Source organism: Cyprinus carpio, chromosome A2 (genome assembly GCF_018340385.1).
Source record: "Cyprinus carpio isolate SPL01 chromosome A2, ASM1834038v1, whole genome shotgun sequence".
Taxonomy (NCBI): domain Eukaryota; kingdom Metazoa; phylum Chordata; class Actinopteri; order Cypriniformes; family Cyprinidae; genus Cyprinus; species Cyprinus carpio.
Window position 1 is genome coordinate 16,037,140 of NC_056573.1, and position 25,404 is coordinate 16,062,543.

General features: G+C 39.8%; 1 protein-coding gene across 11 annotated transcripts in view; it reads left to right on the forward strand.

The window, feature by feature from the left end:
- Positions 1 to 4,856: 4,856 nt before the first annotated feature.
- The window catches only part of LOC122134098 (E3 ubiquitin-protein ligase RNF220-like), a 115,204-nt gene continuing 94,656 nt past the window's right edge, over positions 4,857 to 25,404 (forward strand). For 5 of the 11 annotated variants that reach the window (XM_042775736.1, XM_042775709.1, XM_042775729.1 and 2 more), the window contains exons 1-2: positions 4,871 to 5,112; positions 13,569 to 14,406. In XM_042775736.1, coding sequence (XP_042631670.1) covers positions 13,758 to 14,406 — 649 coding nt within the window. In that variant the 5' untranslated portion in view covers positions 4,871 to 5,112; positions 13,569 to 13,757. Of the gene's footprint in view, positions 5,113 to 13,568; positions 14,407 to 25,404 lie in introns of all 11 variants that reach the window. The other 6 variants (XM_042775724.1, XM_042775742.1, XM_042775717.1 and 3 more) reach the window with 5 other exon arrangements.

Here is a 25,404-nt window from a genome sequence, read left to right on the forward strand (position 1 = left end):
TAAGAGAGATATAAAAGGCTGGAAATTCACTCTTCGATGGCGCACCAAGCCACTTTTTTTTGGACTTATTCTAGCAAACTGTTATTCAAATAGAGTTATTCAAGGATGGCCCTGTATGAATACAGCCTCAACACCCTTTGCAAGAGACCTTTAAGCATTTGAGACAGCCATCTGATAAGGCAATTAGTGTAATATATTGTCTTGATTTGATTCATATTAGCCTCATTTGATTTACTGTGCACAGTCTAGAGAAGAGCTAAGAACCATGAGAACATGTCCCATGTCAGAGTTGATTTAAATGTCTTTCTATGGATGCTGGGAGTATATCCCCGAGTACTGTCAGAACATGCGGTGTGCCGTACTGGGGTTGTTGTTGCTGAGGAGGCAACATAAACAACCATCTAAAGTGGCAGCTGATAATCTAAATGCAAAGTGACGGCAAACTAAAGAAGCTTCTTGTCATATAAAGCATCTGTTTTTGCTCTTTTAACTGTGATGATGTTCATTGTTGGATTATGTGAGTTTGGACTTTAGTTTTTGTGTGTGTGTGTGTATGTTCGTAATCATTTGTGTTTATCATTAGATTATCACATCAAATAAACTATATTTAGATTTTGGGCAACCACAGAATGATGATAATGACAGCAAACTTCATTCCATATCTAACAGGGTTGACTCAGATTTACATTGCACTGTCATGTAAATTATTTATGGAAGGATGAATTTATAGCCCTGCTAAATCTGAATGGCCAAATATTGAGATTTTAGCACTATGCTTTTAAATCACCCCTAGATTTGTCTCAGCTTGTTTGTCAGTGGCTTTGCGCTTCAGGTCATGAGTGGCATTTGCTTGTGTGGCCCCTAATTGCTGAGTCCCAGTCAGACAGATGAGTGTTGATGCCTGACACTGAGAATAGTGAGAGAGAGAGAGTGCAATGATAACACTCCTGATAAAATGTTGTTACCAGTACAAGAACATGGAGTGCTGTAGATTATAGACTCACTGGATCCCTTCAGACCAGTGAGACCTATTATATTTACTAGCAATTTCTAAGTGAAAATTGTTTCTAAGTAAATCCTAGACCAAATTCTTTTCAGTGTTGTTTTATAAAGATCACAGCTAGGTTTGTATGTAAATATATGAACTTATTGTCTTTTTAAATAAACTGTCATCTGATGTAAAGTAATTTATATGACATCAGCGGGTACGCATTCTGTTTTTCATTGACAATCAGAGCAACATCACTTATTTCCTTTTTTGAATGGCCAGACTGAACGTTCAATTTCTTAACAATGCTGGGCTGTATCATTTCCCAACTAATGGAGCAGCAAATGGGATAACAAGGCCCTCTAGATTTGTAGGCTGTCTCTGAAATTAGCACATTTACGAGCTCTGTCTAAATTAAACAAATCATTGATTTTATGTAGGGGAGTTATAGCACCATATTCTGGAGCAGAGTCTCTGAGAAACTTGTGAGCAATCGGGTTTCCCTGCTTGCGTTGTCTCACTTTCCCTTCATTCTTGATGCTGTTTCCTGTTAAGAGAGAAGAGAAACAATCTCTCACCCCCCAGGTACTTGGTGCCACACCACCAAGAGGAAACAAAGCCTCCACTCTTCAAACGAGCAAAAGCTGTGTGTCCTCCTGTTGGAGTGTGTCACACGCCGGGCCCTGCCTTTAGTTAAATATGAAAGTGCCGAGCATGCGTGTGTGTCTGTGTGTATTTGGAGAGAGTGACTGCCAGGACTCACAGAATCAGCTGCAGAACCATTTTTAGAGCTCTCGTTTCCCCTTCTCTCCCTGTCGCCTTTGATCATGTAGCACTGTCTACAGTATGAATGCGTTCGCTCTCCCCCTCTGTCTTTCACTCTCTCTGTTCTTTTGTGTGTATTTGTGCATGTGTGTAAATTGTAGCGACAGAATTCTAGATCCATTGAGAGTGATGGGTGTCCTCGTCTTCAGATTTAGATAAGAAGAGAGAAGCCTTGTGTAATTTTGGTTAAAAAAAACAAAAAGACAAATGGACCCAATCAGTTTCCACACTGGGGTGAATCTTCTTCTTGACACCTAGAGTACAGGAATCGGTTGAGAAAAAGAGTGAAAGAGCAATCTCAGTGTGACATACTCATCTGCCATTTCTATCTTATAGTTCTCTGTTTTCTTTTTAGACTTTATGACTGTTACAGGGATCATTCCATCTCATTTGTGAATTCTATTTATACTCGTTTCTACTTAAAAGTGTTTAAAGGGTTAATTCACCCACAAAATGAGAAAAAAAAAGTTATTTATAGAAATGTCTTAATGATTTTTGTTCATACAATGAAAGACAAAAAACTATTGGACCCCAATGTTCTTTAAAATATCTTCTTTTATGTTTGACAGAAGAAAGTCATTCAGATCTAGAACAACATAAGGGTGAGTAAATGATGACAGAATTTTTATTTTTTGGGTTAACTAATTTTTAAATTCCATATCAGACTGGGTAAAACATCTAATTTCTGAATCCTATGTATAATTGTATCTACTGAAAAGGACTTTCACCCAAAAAATGAAAATAAAAAACGTTCTTTAAAATATCTTATTTTGTGTTTCATATAACTAAGTAAGTCATATAGGTTTGGAATGAATTGAAGGTGATTAAATGTTGACAGAATTTTCATTTTTGGGTGAAAGATCACTTTAATTTTCACATCAGACTGGGGGTAACATGTTTGTTTTTGTCAAGCGAAAAGAGATCCTCAGGTCTGTTTGGTTTTCATTCATATTGCAACTGTCAGTCATTTCTACAGCAGCACCATTTTGCTTGTCCATTACATGTCCATACAATTTTTTTTTGTTCTGTCCTTTTTTTAAAAAAAAAATAATAATAATAAAATAAAAATAATCTACTAGTGGAGACTCAGTGACAATGGCGTAATCTTAGGTTACAGTGCAGGAACACAGCATTTAATTTACCAGCTCTTAGCATGAGCACTTCCAAGTGCTAAGTGACAGAAATGAATAGCCATCTGAAGCACATGCCTGACATATGCTAATGAGGAATCTGTGCTGAGGCTCCATTGTGCGGGACATCTCGCTATAGGTCCTCTGGTACCCATTTCACTGCAACCACAGTTGTAAAGGTAATAATTAAGACCTGACTGGTGTGTTGAAGAGATGTCTCTGTTATTACAGCGGCCATCCTGCCTCAACACAGGTCCCTCAATTATCACTGTGCTCTGTATTGAAGGGACATCTGAGAAGTCAAAATCACTCAAAGTAAATGAATGTGTGATGTTTTACTTCCCTTTCAAATGGTGATGATTTTTACTCCTCTTCTGCATTCACAAGGATGCGATGTGGTAAAAATGACAAATGAGACCTGAAGGTAACAAAAAGAGCAGTTATCAGGCCAGATTAAAACTTTTCATCAAACAATGAGTATTTTTTAAAACACTTGATTTAACTGTTAAAATCTTTTATCTAAATTCAAACTTTTTCTGCACTGGTCACTAAAAGTAGGATGCTTCTCTTTCATAAAGAGAAAGCAGATCATTTACACACAGATGAAGCTCTCTGGCTACCTCAACTTTTATATCGACTGAAGTGTAGACTTATAAATGTCCCAGCTTTGCTTGTAATGGACTCAATCAAGTCACAGTAATATGTTTTGTTATTTGATACAGTCCAGAGAGAATGTAAAATAATTTCAATCGAATCAAGGGGCTCTGGAAATGGAGAGGATTTGTGCTTAAGCCTGGTAAAAAAGAGCTGTCATCAAAGCACTTCACCAATCCACACCAGTCCATTTAGAGACATGTTAAGAGACTGAGGCCAGAAATTTGATTTTGAATGGAAAGGGACCTTGGACATGGATGGGCTATTTCCTCCTCTGTTTCACTGATGCTTTAACGGAGGTCATTAGCAATACAAGAGAGTGCTAATGTAATGCAGTAATGCACATATGTATAGCTACTGCCTTCCCATCACCCCAACATTGCACTCCCTCCTATTACTCTGGCCTGGGAACACACACAACAAACTACTGACTTCTGAAAGAAAAGAAAAGAAAAGAAAAGAAAAGAAAAGAAAAGAAAAGAAAAGAAAAGAAAGAAAAGAAAAGAAAAGAAAAGAGCATCGTTTACAAAGCAAGACATTTGTAAACATGCGCTTTGTATTAGTTCTCTGCTCGAGGCTGAAACAAAGTGTAATTCCATCTCCGTCCAGCAGGTGGATTTCTGCGTCGTGTCGATCATAGGAGTCTGTTACTGTTTGAACGTTTACCAATAAACTGCCATTTAGTTTAAGTAAAGCTGTAGAAATAATATCATAGCAGATTTTATATGTTCGTTTTCATTTTGTTTAATATTTTTAAAAAATAATAAAAGAGTAAAACGTATATTTTCCTTTTTTGCAGATGGACAAATGTTCTCAAGAGGAATTTGTCGTACTTATTCAGCTTCAGTAGCATGTATGTGCAAAAATAAGCAACAAGTAGACTAGAATTACTTTTTACAGCATGTTAAAACACTTATATGCGACTTATATTGACTAAAAATAGCTAAACTCGCGAGCAACCCGGTGCGCGCAATGGGACGCTCCACACTTACCTATTTCTGTAAAGACCTGGCGCTTTGTTGAAACATCTTTTGTTTTGCCGTGGACTTCATTTTCCAGGTCTTCTAAATGGTGAAGAGAGACGATAATTCATTCCGTGCTCACAAAACAGCCCGTGAGATCCCCCACGGGAGCGTGGAGAAGGGGGGTCAGGGTCCTCAGCGCACGAGGAGGAGAGAATGAATGTCAGTCAATGAGCGAACCTGGCGCTGAGCGGCAGCACTGCACCTCCAACACTATTTCCACCTCTGAGCAAATCTCTGCCTATCGTCTCTACTTTGCTACTGAACGCAGACTTGTTTTCATCGGTACATGCAACTGATACACCTTTCAACGCACGAAACGAGCCGGTAAACTCTTGTCTGACGCGCGGCGACCATCTCACGTTCTTTCCTCGAGGTGCGACTCTACTTTGCTTCTCATGCTTCGCGGTGATCTTCGCTCGCTTGTTTCGAAAAGTTTCAGTTGTGGGGATAAAAGGACAGCTAAACCTTTCAAGGGATTTTTTTAAACAACGTAAGTGCTCTAAATGTATTGACAGAGATTGTTTTTATGATCCTGTGGGAACGCGTCTAATGTTTCTGTGTAGAAATCTAGTTTTATCTGACTGTTTAATGAGTGACCCCGAGCCTGATTTAAGGCACCCTAACGTGGCTGTCTCGTGCGCCGGGATAGTACGGCATTTGTTGTTGTTGTTGTGTGCTTTTTGTTGTGTGGAAATTGAGTTAAGGTGATGATGCGCAACTTTATTATTTCAATAGATCTTCTATCAGATACCATGTTTCGCTCGCGCGTAATGGCTTGATTGTTGCAATCATTTTAGTGACTTTTTATAGAGCTCCTTCGCTTTTAGTGTGGAAGAGTTGCTGAACTCCTATAACATTTCAGCAGCTAACTTTACTTTGACTTTAACATCAGTTCCTGGTGTTAAAGTTTGCTGAAATTACGCATTTGACCTCTGGTTAGCTGACTCTAATGCCATACATCTGAGATTGTTAGAAACACTTATTACGCTTAAAAGATGTGTACATAATATTATTAACAAATAAATCATTATGACCCTAAATAATCGTGTTTATCACGGCGTAACGTTAACGTTAATAATGCCGTTTCACATAAACTTTCATTTAATATTGCTCTCTTGCACAAGCCTTTTCTAGTGTCGTGGGAAATTAGGCAGGTCATTGAAATACTAGTGTTTTTGGTTAACGGAACTGAAAAGGAACTTGTTATAATGATACCCGTGATAATGTGCGCGTGTCTGCGGTATAACAAGCTTGTGTGTGATGTTTAGTGGGTTAACCTTTAATAACCAAGCGTTGTCAGCTTTAAAACCAGCTTCTTGGGTAGTTAATTTACGCTTCAAACTAATTTGTGACTGTTAGTGGACGTGAGAACTTCTCCTGTGAGTGAAGATTTTACTCTTCCATTTATAGTCCTCTCCATTTATAGTCTGTAATCTGAGTGGGAATTAATGCGCTCGAGACCAATGTTGCGGATAATTTATATTTTGCTCTCAAGCCACAATAGACTGCTGGCCTGCGTTACACTCTTTATTTTTCTTCTAAGTGCGCATGTGTGTTAATTGAAAAAGAAATGTTTAGTTTTAAATAAATGTCAACAGTGGTTATTAAATAAGAAAACTACAGGCCTACTCGGAGCAGTTAGTTGGATAGCACTTATAACGGGACTTATACACTTATAAATCCGTGCAGTAAGAAAACAAGGAAACACCTGTTTGGGTCGCTACAATTTACACAACACATACGGGAGTGTTTCCGCCGTGCTCATGAGTTGTTAATAGAATTTCCAAGGAAAATTCTGGACAAAGCTCTAAGCTCTACTAAGACTTGTTGTCTAAGACTTATTATTTTAGTGTATAATATCTACAGTGTTTTAAAAACATTGTCGCGCTGCTTAGATGATTATTATTCTTATTATTTACAGTTTTTAATAATTGAATAATTCTACTAACGCTTTATATATAGCCTGTTTTTTATGACAACATTATTTTAATCTATTTTTAACAACAACAAAAAATAAATAGCCTATTAGAAATAAAAAAAAAAAATAAGAAATCACAACAAAACACTTGTATTCGATTCTGCAACTTATAGTAGCAGTTTTGCGTACAAGTATGTTTACAATTATGGGTTTATTTAATCTATTTAATATTTCTAGTGTTAGGACAGCGCTGCTTATCTAAACACCCTATATAATTCTCCTCACAGTCTTTTTCTTCTTCACAATCACATTAATTATTTATATTTAGGGTGACAGAATACATTCGTTGTTAAGTAAATAGCCTCTTTCATTTAACATCTTTCATTTGTGAATTTTCATTTGTAAGAGGGAGTTTATTAGCTCATTATTTTCTTTCAGTATTATGGCCTTGTGCAGTAAATATGAAACTATTTTGCACTTTACAACTGTGTAGCCTATATATTGTAATTGACTCAAATTATTATTTATAACTTTATATTTTATATTTACAACAGCAACACCAACAAACAATATGTGGTACTCCCAAATCTACATTAAATTATTTCATTCGTTGTTTATTTTCAAATTGTTCTACAGGACATGAACGCTCTTTATTTACGCGCTTTCATTCAGACTGGTCGCATCATTTTTCACACTTACACGCTTAATTTACTCGATATTTAATTGTAGATTTTTAGTCATAAATCTTTTTTAATTACACTTAATATTTAATTTGGCCGTGTTTGATGATTACATAGATGTTTAAATAATAACATCAAGTTTATATTTTTTGAATCTTGTTACAGAATGAAATCATAATTCTCAAAGATTACAATGTCTTTGAAGATAAGTGTGTTAACTGATATTTGTACTGGACCAAGTAAAGCCAAAATCACTGGAATATGTTAAATTAGATTATATGTTAAATATAAGTAATGGACAGTGAGATACGGAGCCTTGTGAAATCCACTATATTGTTTTCAGTGTGCTTTTTAATTATTTAGTAAAATTCATTTTCATTCTAATTATACATGGAGGATTATGCAAAACATCTGTAGAAACATTTCGATTTCTTAAATAGTCGTAATTCTATTTGTATGTTTATTTAATCCGTTTTATCAAAATTATTAATGAAAGAAAATTAATCAAATTAAATCACTGCACCCTGTTGCGTTCCTGGATCCAAAATTTTAACATCGCATTTCCATTATTTCATGCTGATTTAAAGTTTTCAACCCATAAAGTTTATTTATTTATTTATGCCCCGAATTATTTAACACAATAGTTCGGTTCGAGTTGCAATGAGATAACAGGGTGGAAGAAAATGAGATGCAAAGATTGAAGAGGGTGGAAGAAAAGATGATTTATTCGTCAGCGTTTCGATTTTCACCCCTGCGTTTTCTGTCCTGTCCTTTACAGCGCCGATGTCAGTTGTTATTGCTCCTCATTGATCCCCGTGCAAAGTGAGAAGTGAACTAAAATTAATGTCGATCCCAGTGGCCGGATCAATGGCCAGAGTTATTTTAATCTGGATTTGTAGCATTAAAAAAGAGCAAGCGCATCCAAACGTTTTCATTCTTGTTAACAATTAGGAGGAGAGGAGAGCATCCTTCCCCACAGACAGCAGGGACGGAGACAACAAGAAGTTCTGCGGCTCTAACTTACAATAATACGTATGTGACTGAGAAAGACTTTCTGGTCTGGATTCAAAAGAAAAATCCATCAACACCGCGCACTGAAAGTAAATGAAGCTCGCATTTCTCAAATGCACCGGCTTGATTGGCCTTTTGTCTATTTCACTTTATCGACAAGCGTGCTTTTTCCCAACGAATTAAACTAGAATTAACCCCGTTAACTCGTACCCACCCGCCTTCGTGCATGTTTATGTTTTCACGTGCTAATAAACACTTCACCGAAAGCTCATTTGTCATGCAGTTGGTGGCATGGTATGGTAATTAAAATAATCTACAAATAATACCACAGTTTGAGCACAGGGAAAGGTCGTGGTCCTTAAAGGATTCTTTTGAATTTGTCGAGAAATATTTAAGATGCATGTGCGTGACAAGCGTTTGGACGGTTCTATAAAGATGAAAATAATCAGGTGTAGTAGACTTTGGATTGCCTAACTTCACCATGTCCCCTTCCATTATGTTTTGAAGCGTGCAGACACGCCTATTCATGTACCTTTTTATTTAGTTCCGAGGCGGAACATTTGAAATTTTATGGTGAGTGAGATACTTTGTTTGTTAGGTAAAGCGCCCCAACCGCAGCAAAGCCTTTGAATAAAATCTGCTGCTGCTCGAAGGTTTTTGAACACTGATTATCTATATAGTTTCTTTCTTATTAAGAGTTACGTTATTGTTCTATTGTTTACCGCAGCAAAGCCTTTGAATAAAATCTGCTGCTGCTCGTATATATATATATATATATATAAATTATATATTATATATATATAATTGCTTTTAATTCTTGTAGTTTTGCGCATTGCTGATATTTTTTTATCATGTCTTTTTAATTTTAATTAATTCATTTAATCATTCAATTAAATTGATAATATCAACGCTAATTTAATTAGAATAAAGTGCGCGTTGACCTTATGATAAACTGTATTTTGTCTCAGCCATTGCAGTGACACTCAATGGGGTGTTGGCTGCGCGTGCACTCTTGATTTTAAAGTGCAAAAGAACATACATGCATTTCAATGTTTACAATTTAGGGGACCTTAAGATATTTATACTTCTATAATATTGCAACAAATAACAAAATATCTATAAAGTCGTATGTGAATAAATATAAATGGAATTAATTCTGTTATCTTACTCGGTGGAAAATGTTGTGGGACTGAACTTGGAATAGGAGGCCGACTAGTTAAATTAATCTTGTGTTTTATAAGACAGGCCAGCCAACAAGTTCAGGTGGTTTAGTGGCAGACTGCTCTCCATTGTGCTTTGTTATCTATTATTGACGAGTCTCTGGTTGGCAAACAGTGTGCTCAAACCAGGCAAAATCAAAACAGTGAAAAGTCTCTTTCTTTCTCTCTCTCTTGCTCTGTCTCAGTACACAGTGGCAGGCAGCAGTGGACAGCTGTAAGGGTGGTGAGGTGGGTGGGTTTGTGTCGCCGTGGCTTCTTTGCAGTCCAGTCCTGGCTCTGAGCAGAGGATCCAGACACCTTGCAAATAATCTGAGCTTAGTGAGGAATTAGCTGGCTCAGGTGGGTGGGATGAGACAAACAGTCCATCAGCCCCTGAAATGAATAGGGCAGGCAGGACAGGAAACTTTGAAAATCATTTTGTTCACAATGAATCAATGTTCCCCGGTGCCCGCCACAAAGCTTTATTTGAAAAGCAAATCCTCACGTATTCTGACAGCTCATGCCGAGTGGCACGTTTTCTAAGCCGAGAGTAAATCGTGCAAATTTTGTCTGGGGGAAAAAAAGTTGTGAAAGTTTAGAGGCAGGCCCTCAGTATACTTATGCAGACGATAAGATCCAATAAAGCAGTGACTGATTACCTTTATTTATTGCTGGGTTTTATTGTGTGTCATACACTGTGGGGAATTTATTTGTTGATAGTGAACTGGAGTGTTGAGGCACAGCTTGTACTATCATTATTGATTTAGTTAGCTGTATGTCCAAGTGTCATTATCCTTCACTGCTTTCTCAGTCTGTCATTAAATCTCACTTTCACGTCTCCAGGATGCAGGCGTTCATTTTTTTGTCTCATACCGCAGCTGCTGCATGTTATTGAATTGTTCTGTGGAAGATTTCATATCACGAGGGCTTTGATTCTAATTCTGCAGGATGTATTATCTGCGTGGTCCTAAGTTGCAGGCCAGCCGGTGAATGACTGTATTTTCAATAACATTGACTGTCCTCTGGTCCAAAAATGCTTCCTTGCGGAATACTAAGTGAGCCATCCTCTGCCGAGCAAATGCGGCCCAGGCGATCCATGCAGCACCTTTTACCCTCCTCACCACAAATATTTAACGCCGCTTCCCTGATTGACAAGCTGAGGAAGGACTGGAGTGCCGTGTTTGTGTCACTGACGGAAGCCATTTCAAGTGGATGCTTAAGTAGACTGTTGTGGATAAACATAAGTTTACCCTCCAGGGTGATTAAAAAACATAACGAGTGCTGGAGTGCTGCTGAGACCCTTCAGACAAAGGCGTTTGGGAAGTTTTCAAGAGCAAAGTAGTTAAAATGTGCTTCGTACTGCGCCAGTGTCATTTCCTGCGACGTCGTTTGAGGGCTCTCCATTCTAGCAGCTGCACGCATAACAGCCTTCACACCACATCATATTTTTTGACACCGCTGGAAGCTTTTCAGTGAAAGTTAAAAAAGTGTGAGAAATGGTTGCTGTTGCTTAATTTGGAGCAGCAAATAGCTTGAAATCCTTTCGTCGTCCGCATTCTTGTAACTGTTGCCGTTTTTGTCTCCTCACATGGTGTCTGGCTCAGACAGTTGGAGATGTGTGGGTTTGAATGTGTGTGTTTTCTGAGGGTATTGAATGACAGTGTCTGCCCTGTCCTGTAATAAAATGTAAGAGTGGCACTTTCACGGTTGTCAACAATCTCTAAATATACTGACAGACAGGCAGAGGAGCAGGAGCTGCGGTTTGAGCGACACCCTCCGCCGAAACTTTTGCATTTTCTCTCTGCAGTCAGATTTGACAGTTGTTTGTTTTCGATGAAATTGGATTCATTTGCACTGCTCCCCAGAGCTGTGCTGAGAAAATGTGTTGTTGACAACTTCTTATTTGTCTTTGTTGTACACTTTCTGTTTCCTTACATCACTAACTTTCTGAGGGAGACACATAGCTCATCACCGCAACTGACACTGCAATATCATAACAATGTAATTTGAAAAGGAAATGCAATGCTAGATTTATGTTGGATCACTATAACTATTCAGTGACAGATTTATTTTATTCCCAGATAATCAATCTCAATTTTTAACTTGTGACAAATACAGCATAATGAAATTTAAATGTACATTTCTAGGGGAATTAACTATTATTATTAAATTTAAAGCTAATAACATGAATTTATTTAGACTTTTTTTTTATTTATTTAGTCTCTGTTGTTATTTTATGTCAACACCAGCTTTTGTACTTTGTCATTCAAATCTATCTTTTAATAATTCTTGCAATACAGAGATGAATTACTATGTTGAGCACTTTGAAATGGATTTTATTTAGCCTCATTTAAGATGGTTTCTTGAATCTTTGATTTTGCATGCAAAGATTGATAGACGCAGGGAAAGAAGCGTGACAAGAGTAATGGTGGACATTGCGCAGTCTCTGTTTCTCGCTCACACACACTCTTTGGCGTGTCAGTGTGTGTCAGGCTGACTCACTGCTCTCTTTGGTTGCTCTGGGACACTGGGCTCTCAGTTTGTGCATGCTTTTGTGCGTGTGTGTAGCTGGGGCACCAGGCAGACCGGCCGCAGCCACAGAAATGATTAGCACATCTGTACAACACTCAGCCTAGTTATGCCTCCTCTTTCTCTCTCTCTGGTGCGCCATTGGGGGATATCCTGTGTCCTTTTATTGGATTGTCAGTTTCACACTGCCTGACTGCGCTGATGGTAATGATAATAAAATTGAAATATCCAGGTACTTATCACTGTATTACCTTGCTATCAACACCCACCCGCACTCATTTTTTAGAGGTTATCCGAGGGGAGAGATTCGATACAGAGACGAGGCTCTGATGAGTGTGAGAGTGGATAAAAAAGAGGGGGCTTTCGATATTGGTGCATTTTCAAGGTGCTATTTTCCCAGCTAGGCCGAGTTTGAAGACGGAACGTAATGCGATTCTTGGGCTTCTTGCCAGCATTAAGCAGTGTAGTGTAACCAATTTTCTACAGACAGGAAACGGCACACATTCCCCTGGCATGTATGTGATAATGTAAAGCTCTTTTTACTGGGCCCGCAAAGTGTGTGTGTAGATCGAGTTTTAAAATTGATTCGAATGAGTGTTCTGGACAGCTGATATCTGTAAAAATGCCCTAATAAATTCCCCAGGAGTTTCTTTGATGCAGCCTGATATTCTATGTGGCATTTGAAATGGCCTCGCCGTGACACAAGTCTAGAGGCCCATCTATTTGAATTACTCTGAATAAGAATGCCTGTTCTCCAGATGCACAGATTAAATTCTGTTTTCTGTACATACACCTGACATCTCACATGACATCTCAAATGACTATGAATTCAGTTTTAATTAGACTAATACACACTTGTTGAATAAAAGTATTAATTTCTTTAAAAAAAAAACTTAATGACCCCAAACTTTTGAACAGTAGTGTCTTTCAGTTTTATGTCCTCAAAGAAGTTATGTTAATCAAAATCAATTTTGACCCTTTTTAATGATGGTTGATGATAAAAAATAAAGAATTGTTAAACAAATTTTGATTTGTGTTTGAGTGAGCAGTTTGAGCAGTACAATAATTTCTGAATTTTATGTATGTTAAATGTCCATTTAACTTGTAATAGATTGCTTTTGGGTCAACCTCAAAGGATTGGTGATGACGGACAGATGCACACGTGCACAAATAGACAGATTTGCTAAAACGCTTTTCATTAAACCCACTCACACTTTTGCCAATCACTGAATGTTATCCTCCAGGGCTTCTTCTCGGGCTGTTTGGCTGCAGCAGAGGTCAAGGGGTGAAGTGCGGCTAATTTATTCATTCAGTCAAATTTCCTGTGCAGATGGCAGGCTGATATGATATCAGTATGAGAATCCCATCGGAGGCAGAGGAGCAGGGTGTTCACACAAGCAGGGCCACACTCTTATCTGATCAGCACACGGCTCTTATCTGCCTCAGATGCCGTTCTGCTCCACAGACAGGGAGATGGAGTAAGAGGCTTGTATGTGATCTGAACCTCAGATCTATGGGAGAAACTTTCTATTTCGGAAAGGGAAAAGTAGGCAAGAGTTTCAGAGTGTTTTTAAGTGGTTTAACTCCTACTCTGTTCAACTTTCTTCAGGTGGAGGACCATCGAGGATGAGCTGCCAGTGAGAGCGACCCCCGATTCTGCCAGAGTGTCGACAGCGCAAAAGTTTGCACCATTCTGCCCATACCATTTACCCCGTCTCTCTTCTCTCCACCCCTCCCCCACACCCCTCTGCTCTCGCCCCTAACCCCGCCTCCGCCCAACCCCAGCCCAGTCTCCAAAATGGACTTGCACCGGGCAGCTTTCAAAATGGAGAGCTCCTCCTACCTACCCAACCCATTAGCATCCCCGGCGCTAATGGTGCTAGCATCAACAGCGGAGGCCAGCCGCGATGCCTCCATTCCCTGCCAGCAGCCTCGCCCGTTCGGCGTGCCAGTTTCTGTGGAGAAGGATGTTCACCTTCCCTTCAACAACGGTTCCTACACGTTTGCCTCCATGTACCACCGGCAGGGCGCCGTACCACCAGGCTTCCCCAATAGGGACTTCCCTCCTTCCCTCTTACACCTCCATCATCAGTTTGCCCCTCCAAATCTGGACTGCTCCCCCATAAGCATGCTCAACCACAGTGGTGTTGGGGCATTCAGGCCATTCGCTTCTCCTCTGGAGGACCGTGATGGATCGGGAGGTGGATACCAGTCCGCCTTTACCCCAGCCAAGAGGCTAAAGGGTTGCCTGGAGGCTGAGGCCTCCCCGCACCTGCGCTACTCTGACGCAGAAGGGAAAGAGTATGACTTTGGCAGTTCTCAGATCCCCTCCAACTCGCCTAATGCTCTCAAAGCTGTGGAAGATGCGGGGAAGAAGATCTTCGCAGTGTCAGGCCTGCTGTCGGACCGAGAAACCTCGTCCAGTCCAGAGGATCGCATTGAGCGCTGTGAGTACATTCTTTTTTAAATGAAGTGCACTATTAATGTCCGCAAATTGTGTTACATCTGTACAAATAACTCAGATACTTAAGAGTCTGCTACCACCTTTAGATCCCAAAATTGATTTTTTGGTTGGGTAGCAATAAGGTCCCACACATTTGTTTGATAACCTTTGTTTTGTTGTACATATTGTTTGTTTTGCTGTCTCTTTTTACGTAAGCTAGCTACACTCAAATGGGTCTCAAACATCTATTAGGTTAGACTTAAAGTTAATTAAACTAAAGTTAGTCTAGAGTGAACATTTAAAATAATGAACTAATTAAAAAACAGTTGGAATTAAAAATAAAAAAGTAAAGAAAACTAATTAACTTAATCCACACACACAAATATATATATATATATATATATATAATATATATATATATATATATATATATATATATATATATATATATATATATATATATATATATATGCGTGTGTGTTTGTGTGTGTGTGTGTGTGTGTGTGTGTGTGTATGTATATATATATATATATATATATATATGTATATATGTGCGTGTGTGTGTGTGTGTGTGTGTGTGTGTGTGCAACAGTGTTTAACTTATACATTTCTTGTCGTGATATGTTATCCCTATAATGTAGAAAGTGTGTCCCACTTCACAAGTCAAACTGCTTGGGAATGTTTAGAGAGTGTGCCCTACCGGTCTTACAGAGCAGATAAATTCCACAGATAACACTCATAAATGAAATGGAGGTTTCTCTTGGGTGAGCGAGTGTGTGTATGTGTGCGTTTTGGAGGTGTGGAAATGTGAAATGTGTGCACAGATTCATAAGACCTCTGCAGAGCGGAAGTCCAGTAGTATTACTGTTGTAATCCAACCTGACCACTCTTACTCAAATACATTAGAAGTCCCAGTGAAAACATAGGTACACACACACAAACCCAAACACACACACAGTTAAACAAACTCTTTCTTAAACATTATCAATCACAAAATGTTTATTAGCGAAAAGAAGTAATTTTTTTCCAAATAAATCTGATTTAAGATGAAAACAGTTGCTATGAAATGAGACATATTTGAATGTAAATGAATTCATAATGTATACATAATGTCTCTGTTTTCTGGTAACAAACTTTAAGGTTCCATTTTTCAAATAATAGTTAACTACATTAATTGACTTGAACTAAAAATGAACAAATCTACAGCAGCATTTATTCATTTTACTTGATGTGACATTAACTAATACATTTTTAATATCAAAACTGATTGACATAAGTTAATGCACTACAAACTAACATAAATTAACAATTGTATTTTTATTAGCTAACTTTAACGAAAATAATAAATGCTGTAAAATAATATATTGCTCATTGTTAGTTCAAGTTAGCTAATCCATTAACTTGTTAATGTAATACATTAAATGGGACGTTTTTTCCAGTTTAATTTATCTGCCAATCTCTCTCTTTTTTTTAAATTCCTCTGTCTCTCAGAAGAACTGTCCTTTATAGCATTTCTCCTCACCTTTTTGTGTGCACTCACTCAAATCCTGAAATTTTTAGATTTTTAGTTTTCAAATTCGCTCTTTTTGGGAGAGCTATAGTGCAAAAGGGAGGCCCAGCAGCTGGGTAAAGAGCGAGAGAGAGATACAGAAAGAGAGGAAGAGATGAAAGTGCCATTTTTTTGGCATTTGAGTTAATAATTGTGTGATCTTTGACTGATCCGATAAAAACAGCAGCACACAGGCTGGGAGGTGAATGACACCAAACAAGAAATGAGAGAGGAAGGCAGGAGTTTGAGGGAGGAAGAGAGACAGACTAGAGGAAACTGTGTCCAGTATCTCATCTAGAATTTCTCCTCTGAGGGGGTCTCATTTGAGAGCGCTCTTTAAGACATCCACCATAGCGCTTTTGAACCGGCAGCAGCACAGGAAGCAGTGATACAGTGCCGGTCCGTTCGGCTAGAGGAATTATAACGCCTTCACCCTCAACTCAGATTAAGAATAGATAACGGCTCTCGAGGGCCAATCCAGGTATAATCCAAGTCCCTCAATGGACTGTAATCTGACATTCATACTATCAGATAAGAGCAGCAGCTTCTCTTGCTGAAATGAGAGGGGATTAGGGTGGCGGAAGGGATAGGAAAGCCTCAGCCTTCTCTCTGTAGAGAAAAAACACTGAGAGAGAGAGTTTTAAAATACAATGATTTGGAGAGTGGGAGACAGTTTTGCCTTCTCACTCTCTGCCTCTCTTCTTCTCCTCCTCTCTTTTGAAGCGGAATCTAATTAGATTAAACCTTAGGCCCACCAAGGGCTCTAATGCAATTGAATTTCCAGCAGTGTTGTAGAAGAGACTTAAATTGGGTTCCCCTTGTCTGGCTACCGTGATACTGGCTGTCACTTCAGGAGCCCTGTCCTCTCTCTGGGCATTAAGCCCCAAATTTGCACTATACTGGAGCCAGTGTGATTCTCAGCCCTTACTCTAGTGAGTAGGAAACCTTGGCAAGATACAGTCATATGATGACAATTCCTGCAGATAGTCTCACCCCTCACAAGAGTTACAACATGTCACATCTAGAGCTTCACTGCATGATGTTTTCATTATTTTTGAATGGAAAGGAGAACAACATGTGAATAGAATATGTCCCTTACAAAAACTATTTTTTTAACCATATTTTTCACCATGGTTAAAAAAACCAGTTTTGTGTATATATAGAATATTTACTGTTATTCTGTTAAAATTATTTAATTTATTAGATTTTATATTTATATAATTTATCATTTAAAATGTTTTTGTATTAATGTTTTTTTGGTTTATTTTCTTATTTAATTTAATTTGATTATATTTTATAATTATATCAAAGGTATGAAATAAATAAATAAATGATGATATGAAAAAATATGATTAGAAATATAATGGTCCAAAATTAATCTAATATAAATGCGATCATTATTATTATAATTCATTAGTATGAATTTAGAGTAGTGTGACTAACTATGTTATTTTGGAAGAAATTATGGTCACCATGGAATTTTGTTTCTAGCATTTGATGTGTGTGTGTGTGTGTTCATTTCCCAGTGTGAATGTGTTACATCTGGAGCATGTTTGTTTGCCTTCTCCCTGCACACATTAGCACAGCAGAGCCGAGCAGTGAACCTGACCCAGGAAAGCTATCCCAGCTTCACATCTAGAGAGAAAGTGTGTGTGTGTGTGATAAACAGAGAGACTGAAAAAGTGTAACCTGTTTCCAAACTCAGTGTGACCCACAGAAAAAATAAGACATGAGATGTAGTCTTAGAAGGAGAGAAGGCAAAGAATGAGGGAGAGCGAGTTGAAAGAAAGATAAAAAATAATAAAAGGCAGGGGATGAGCAATCAGCAGCGTTGTGAGCTGAAACGCAGACTGCAGCTGCCTTCCTGAGCAGCTGAAATAAAAGGGAAAAAATCCTTAAGACAACAGAGCGCAGCCACACAGGCTTCCTTCCTGATGTGACCAGCCCGTGAGCCGTGTGGGCCTGTCTTTCATAAATCCCTGCTGATTTACGGGGAACCGGGTGGCTGGTAGCTCCGTGCTTAACCCCCACCACCCCAGCAGTGAGCTGTTCTTATAGCAGGGCCGCCGACCGTCCGTCCTTCACCGTGGAGCTTCCACACACTTGTTCTGAACTTCAAATGATTTCAGCTCGGGTCGATATATAGCACAGATTATAGCACACATCAACACATGTTAAAAGATTCTCTCGTGTCCTCCCCAAACACGTCAGAGCATCAGTCATGAGGATATGTTGTTACAGTGGCAAACCTGGTGGGGACTCGTCCTCTAATTTACACGGCTCCTGTGCAGTAGTGCCGAGATGCATTGTGTTAGCAAGCATGGTTATTTTTGCATTGCGCCTCCCTGTTGCTCTCTGGCTTTGTAGTTGCCAGTCAGCCACTGGGTTTGAGCCTTTAATTATTTGCCGGTGCTCTTTCTCTGTCTCTTTTTCATTCTCCTGCTCTCTCTTTCTCCTCCCTCCCTACTCTGTCTGCGTGATTGATTCTTGTTTTCATGTTTTTCGATTGGGCTGCACAGATATGTCAGAGTGTATAGTTATTCCACCGTCTTTTCCCTTTCAAAAGCTCTGAAGAGCAGTGAGCACTGACAGCTGTTAAAACACACAGTTGTTGTTTTTTTTTTTTGTCAGAGCAGATGTCAGTGGCATGTTTGTGTGTGTTTTTCTCTCTGGTATATTGAAAACTTTAGGAAACAGTTGCAGCAGAAGTGGCAGATGCACCAGGATACATCATAATAATGGAAATCTGCTATTATCGAACCATAAAAAATAGTTGGAGTTGGAGAGAAGCGTTTTTAAGTTTCTTTTTTCTCAAGCCGACACTATTGTCACTCTTCTCCGGCAGGTGAATAGTTAAGGAGATCAACATTGTCATCCCCCTCCATCTTTCTCTCTCCCCTCATCTGTCCTCCTGCTCTAGTTCCTGCTCCCTCCCTCTCTCTGTCATGGTCTAGTGACGAGGTTAAGTTAAGTAAGAGTGTTCTAATAATTAGGCTGCAGAGCGGCTGCTCGTCTGTGCTTACCCAGATGTTAAAAGGCTTGTCCTCTCATGTTGCCTCCCTGTCAGTGCCCCCTCCACCCTTCATACATTTCTCCCTCCCTTCTAACTTCTCCCTCTCTCTTTCTTGATCCCCTGTCTCTCTTGCTAATTATCTATCTATCTATCTATCTATCTATCTATCTATCTATCTATCTATCTATCTATCTATCTATCTATCTATCTATCTATCTATCTATCTATCTATCTATCTATCTATCTATCTGTCTATCTAGCATTCTAGCATTCTAGCTCTCTGTCTCTTTGTATCTTCATAGTTGCTTAACAGAGCAATAAAACTGGACGTTTTTATATCAAACATTTGTTTGCAACCAACCGTAGGGGATTTAGGTTTCATCTCTATTTGAAACCCAAGCATTTGAGAGTGATGAGAATTACTTTATTGCAGATCAGAAGAGCAAAGTGTGTGATCCATCTTGCTCTCTCTTTTGGTCACTCATGGCAAAAGACAGCAGGTGTCAGTGCAGCAGGCCATGGCTGCACCGCTCTGTGCAGTGTGAGGGAGTGTCGGGCCGAGCCATTGTTGTGGCATGATGCAGATCAAGGATTAACGCTTCCTGCCTGAGCTTTGTTGGCAGGCCTACTTGAATTGGACACAGGCTGGTGTGTGCGGGCTGCTAGAGCCACTGTTAGGGAAATGAACAGGGGAAATGAGATGAGAGCATGCATCCTCTGCAGACAAACAGCTGGTATCAGAGTGAATGAGTGAATTGACGTTGAACGTGACGGTTTTACACCGCAGCACAATCCTCATGAATATACAGTAGCTTACAAACACACTTGTTTGGTATGAAATTGCATATTACTTAAATTTATTTGTGGTTAAAAAGACTATAACTATGCATTGTGACCTAAATGATTTCCATTCATAGATTCAAGCTCTTGGCAGATGTGTACACGCAGCTGTATGGGGGTTCTATCAAGCACACACATGCACCCAGGATTTAGGTCAGGCTTGTTCCCATGGCCTGGATGTGGGCCTTGTGGTGATGTCACACTTTGCTATAAAAGCAAGCCGAAAACAGTCCGCTGAGTCCTGTAGAACCGCACAGCTGGCATTAATATCCGTTCTGCTCATGCACCCAGGGTCAGGGAGCCAGTCATGATACCACAGTGGGCCATCCGTCAACCCTGAGTTTAGTTCCGGGCCACCAGCAACCAGGAGCAGCCTTTAGATCAGGCTCAAACTCCCCTCCTCCCCATCCTGGACTAATGCAGATGTGCTGAAAAGCCTCTTCCCCCTGAGTCCCTTAAAAAGGTAGGGGATGAAACTTCACTCTCGCTAACAGGTTCACCACCCAGAGCACAGCAGACCCACCCCAGACAGCCAAAAAGCCCGCCCGCCCGTTCACAACCAGCGCCTCTTCATCCTTCTCCCTCTCTTCCTTCACCCCCTCACTGTTTCCCCCAGTAATCTAATCTTCTCTTCATGTGCGGGTGCAGTCTTCTGTGACAGACTCGTTTCCAAAAAGCTGGCTTGGCTAAAGGACACACATATTATATATATTTATTGCATCCCTTAAATGTGAATTATTGAACACAAGTGATTACCAAGCGGGATGCATGGGGGGCTTTCCAGGAGATTCAGGCAACTGTCGCGGATTAAAACAGCAGCATCCAGAGTGACATCTCGCATGAGAAATGTCTTTAATGTAAGCTTGGCTTTCTTCTGAACATAAGCATTAGCTAGAGGCGCACCATAAGCCCTTACACCTGTAGCAGTTTGTAGCTTGTTTTCAGGTGCTAACGAAGCTTCCAGCTCTGCTTTATTGCTTCTGAGAGGGCCGCGTGTGTGTGTGATCAGTGCTCATTACCGGTCGGTGAGACCTGAGGCGGAAAGGCGGCTCAGGAGAATCTGCATGGAGACACGCACGCTCCTCCAGAATGCCAATAGCCCACACGTATTAGAAAGTGTTGCCATTTTGTACCTTCTTCCCGTCACTCTCTGTCCAGGCGCTCGTAGGGGCCTGATTAATTATTTAGCAGCATGTATCATCTATTTACCTTAGTAATCCATCTGTCAGCACGCCTATTGATCCAATCCTGCATTCTAATTGTGCATCCTCTCGCAGCAGCTAGCTCATATTTAAATTCAATGCCTGTCACTGCGCCTGATTGTCTGTGTGCCGTGTGACTCTGTCGACTATCGCGTCTGTCTCTGCGGTTATGTTTCAGAGGCCGTGTTAAGCTACAGCTGTGCTGGAGAAAGTGATAGTGAGAGATCTTTCGCCCCCTCTCAGGTGTGACCGCATTGTTATTTTTGAAGTGACATGTGGAAGGGGGTTTTTATTTGGAAAGATGTGGTCGGGAACGAAAGAGTTGTGTGAGGGAGTGAGAAGAAGTCATGAAACAAATTATGTCTTTTGTTCCGATTATCGTGGTCATTTTGTCCATTTGGTCTCCCTTAGTTTCATTCCCATTTCCTCTTATTTTCTTTGGTATCCATATCTATCTATCTATCTATCTATCTATCTATCTATCTATCTATCTATCTATCTATCTATCTATCTATCTATCTATCTATCTGTCTATCTGTCTGTCTGTCTGTCTGTCTGTCTGTCTGTCTGTCCATCTGTCTGTACGTCCGTCTGTACGTCCATCCATCCATCCATCCATCCATCCATCCATCCATCCATCCATCTATCTGTCTTTCATTCTATCTCAGTTAACAATAGATTATGGATAATAAAACTGGCCATTTAACATCTGTTAGAAATTATCATCTTTCTAAAATCTAAACTCCTTTCAACTCATCGAGACACAATTTTTACCATCCGCCAAATTGCCCGAACAGGATTGTGTGATGTCATAGACAGTGAAGTTGCCTTGTTGTCCTCCCATCTCTGTATACAGCCTGCTAAGGTTGCATTTTTTTAAATCTTTTGGACAGCCTTTGTCTTACCTGTTCTCTCCCTCTCTAGTGCTTTCACTTTCATCCCTCTCTCTTTCTCTGTGGGTGGTTGTTTGTTGGCAGTAGGGGCTTGTTTGTTGTGGTGATAGGGAGGCGGCCCACTGATAAGAGCACTGTGGCAGCTGGTTGCTGTGGTGGTGTGCGGTTAGTGAAAGGGCCGGTGTTTGGGGTGGTCAGGAAGCTGAAACGCTCTTGCAGTTGTCAGGCTGGACTGTCTGGCCAGGCCCATGAAGCTGGACTTTTACATGCCAATAAAGAGGGCTGTTTTGGGGTGGGCTGGTAGCCAGGCAGCCTGGGAGAAAACAGTTAAAATAGGCACTTAAGACCCCCCCCCCATCATGATGGGTTATGCCACCATTCTCAGTTGTGTTCTAACAAGCCTTTTGACATAATTGAATACAGTAGCCCTGAGTAGATAGATAAGCATTTTGTCTGCCTGCCACTGTATCTCTGAGAATTCTGGCTATGTGTGTGCATGCAAGAAATTTATGTGTGATTTATTAATTTGTGTGTGTACAAATTCTGTTTGTGTCCGCACACTCATTGCCAGCTGGACATGTGTGAGCTTATATCCGTTCTTTGATGGCCCACTCCTTTTCAGGGCTAATCAGAACAGATGCGCGAGCACCCAGCATGAGTGATCGTGCAAATGCAGCAATCAGTAAACACTCACTGAGTTAATGACACCAATCAATGGCCTTTTAAAACAGCTATTTGATAATTGCAATCATCAATGCCTCCTGTAGTATACATTACAAATGGGCCTCTCCTCTTCTTTCTCCATTCCCTTCCTCTTTCTCTGTCTCTCTTTCACTCTTCCTTTTTATTCTTCCTTTCATTTTGTGAACATGGATCCATGGTCATATTATCCTGGCACCCGGGGGGTGCTGTAATTATACCATATGCATCTCAGACTATCATTGAACCAGAGTTGTTAGCATTATAGCACCCTTGTATTTCAGGTTTTTAAACCTATTTTATTGAAAAGAATCGATAACACTCAAAATATATAAAAGTTTTAAGAGTTTTAAATACAATAGATTATTTAAAAATGTATAATAATAATAATAAAATAAAATTTCTTAACTCACATGTTGGGGGTTAAGACCATGAAGTAAAGGAGATTCATACTTGATGCCTTTTCTGAACTTGATAATTCTTGATCATGCTCCATCAAATTTTTTTTTTTGTAATTTTTAATAAATCATTTTATATCTTTTAAACATACTTAAAAACATTTAAAATACATAAAACATGAATAAATGCAAAACATGAATACATTTTTTTTGTACAAGTCTACACATATCGAAGCTTTATTTTTTGGTAAAATTGTAATAAAGCTTCAATAATTTCTATTACTTGACTAGGTCAGAGGAATGTGTTAAAATAATTGAAGAAATAATTGAAGAAAAAGAAATATAAGAGGTTATTTATTTACTACAGTTTTGTTCATACATCAAAGTCTCAAACAAAAAAAAGTCTCAACAGAAAATGAGAGATTTTGCAATTAAGAAGTCTGAGGCAATCCTCAATCTCATCTTATTTGGTGGCAGGGATATTGATTCATTCGTTTTTCATTACTGCTCTTTGTTCCTTTTTGTGTCCACTCAGTGAGAGCAATACAGCATTGGACAGAAAAGACACAACGGTTACGAGTGATCTCATGCACCGAGTGCTCTTCTTGCCTGTGTTTTCTGCAAGTCGAGAGCGAGTTTATTTTTGTGACACATCAAAGAACATGGATGCTCTTTGACCGTGTCTCCTCCCGGGGGGTCAAAAATCTTCTTAAGCAGAGACCCCCTCCACTTCACCCATATGAAAGCCCATAACTGACCCCCTTTGGTTGGCCATTTTCAGCACGGTGTCTGTGCGTCTACAGATGTGAGACCCTGACAATTTCAGCACTGCAGAGCCGAAAATTGTCGCCATTGAAAATGGCACCTAAAAGTGGCTAATCTGAACTCCCTCTTTATCGAGCCCCCACTTCCTGTGTGTACGTGTATATGTGTGTTTTTGTGAGTTAAGCTGTGATTCACACCTGCTGCTGTGTAATCCTGTAGTCATGTTGGCCCCTAGCTCCTGTGCTCGCGCGGCTCTGCGGGTGCCATTTGGATACGGGCTGTCTAATACCACATCCCCACGGCAGAATGCACGGCATCCGCCTCTGGGGAAACGGGGGTAGAGGGGGGGCACAGTTGAGCCTATGAATGGGGTCCAGAGGAGGAGGGGGGGTGGGCTTAGAGAGCAAAAGAGAGCAAATCTGTCACTTTTCCCAAAGCAGTCACCCCTGTGACCTCCATTCAAAGATATATTGATTTTCCAGTGCTCTGTCTAACAAGCGGCAGGCTGAGTGGGGCTTAGTGATAGTGGTCGTATGGCTTGGACACAGCATGATGCTTTCTTCTAGAAGTTAAACACGACTCCTTTCTGTCCTTCTTGCGGGGACATCAAACAAGTGTAAATAATCAAAAAGCACCGGCTCTCCTCCTGCTCCCCGTTTGCAGATCTCTCCATATGAGACCATTTTTCTACACATATATGACAGCATGTTTCCTCCTCGTATGGGGCCTTTTGCTTTAACTTTGCTCCTTTTTTTGGGCCTGCATGTGTGTCCAGTTTGCTTTGTGGGGCTTACGAGGGCTCATGCAAGCCCTCCATGCATGACTCCTTTAACTTTTTGTTTACTGGTGATACACACAGAGTCTGGCGAGATGTAAAGATCTGTGGAGCAGAGAGGAGGGAAACAAAGCGAGCATGTACAAACAAACAGTATCAGGGGAGAAGGGCCTACCCATCTCAGAGCGAGTCTATCCTTCAGTACATCAGCCTAAGCCTTGAGAGAGAGAGAGAGAGAGAGAGAAAGAGAGAGAGAGAAAGAGAGAAGGGAGGAAAGAGAAGACGGCTGTGTTCACACAGCAGTAGAATACCAATTTCACTCCAGTTTTAAAGTCCTATATATGTTTATGTTCACACGCAGATTGTTTATAAACAGAAGTGACACTGTCTTTCACTGAATGTGGCATATTTAAGCCCTCATGGCTTAAAAATATATTTAAAATGTATAAAATTAAATGTAAAATATTCAAATAAAATTTCATCTTGATGATGTTTTAATTGTGGTCTATGAAAATGTTACAATATTATATTTTAATAATGAACAAAAATCTTTTAATAGTGCTTTAATCTTTTTTTTTTTTTTTTAAAGCTACTTCTGAAAGTTGTTGTATAATTAGTTCAATCTGAGAATCACATCTGCTTATAAATGACCATGTGGACATGCCGAAGGCAGATAGACACGTAGATAGAAAGAATGAGAGAAAGAGAGTGTACGGTTTATTTGCAGCAACAGAGAAGTGAGGCTTGTTTTTGAGACAAGACTGTTTGTTCAGTCAGGCTTCAGCTGGGTTGAACATAGAGGAATGTTTCACTTCGTTTTCTCAGTTGTGTTTGTATTTCACAGAATAATGCACAAAGAAATACAAGA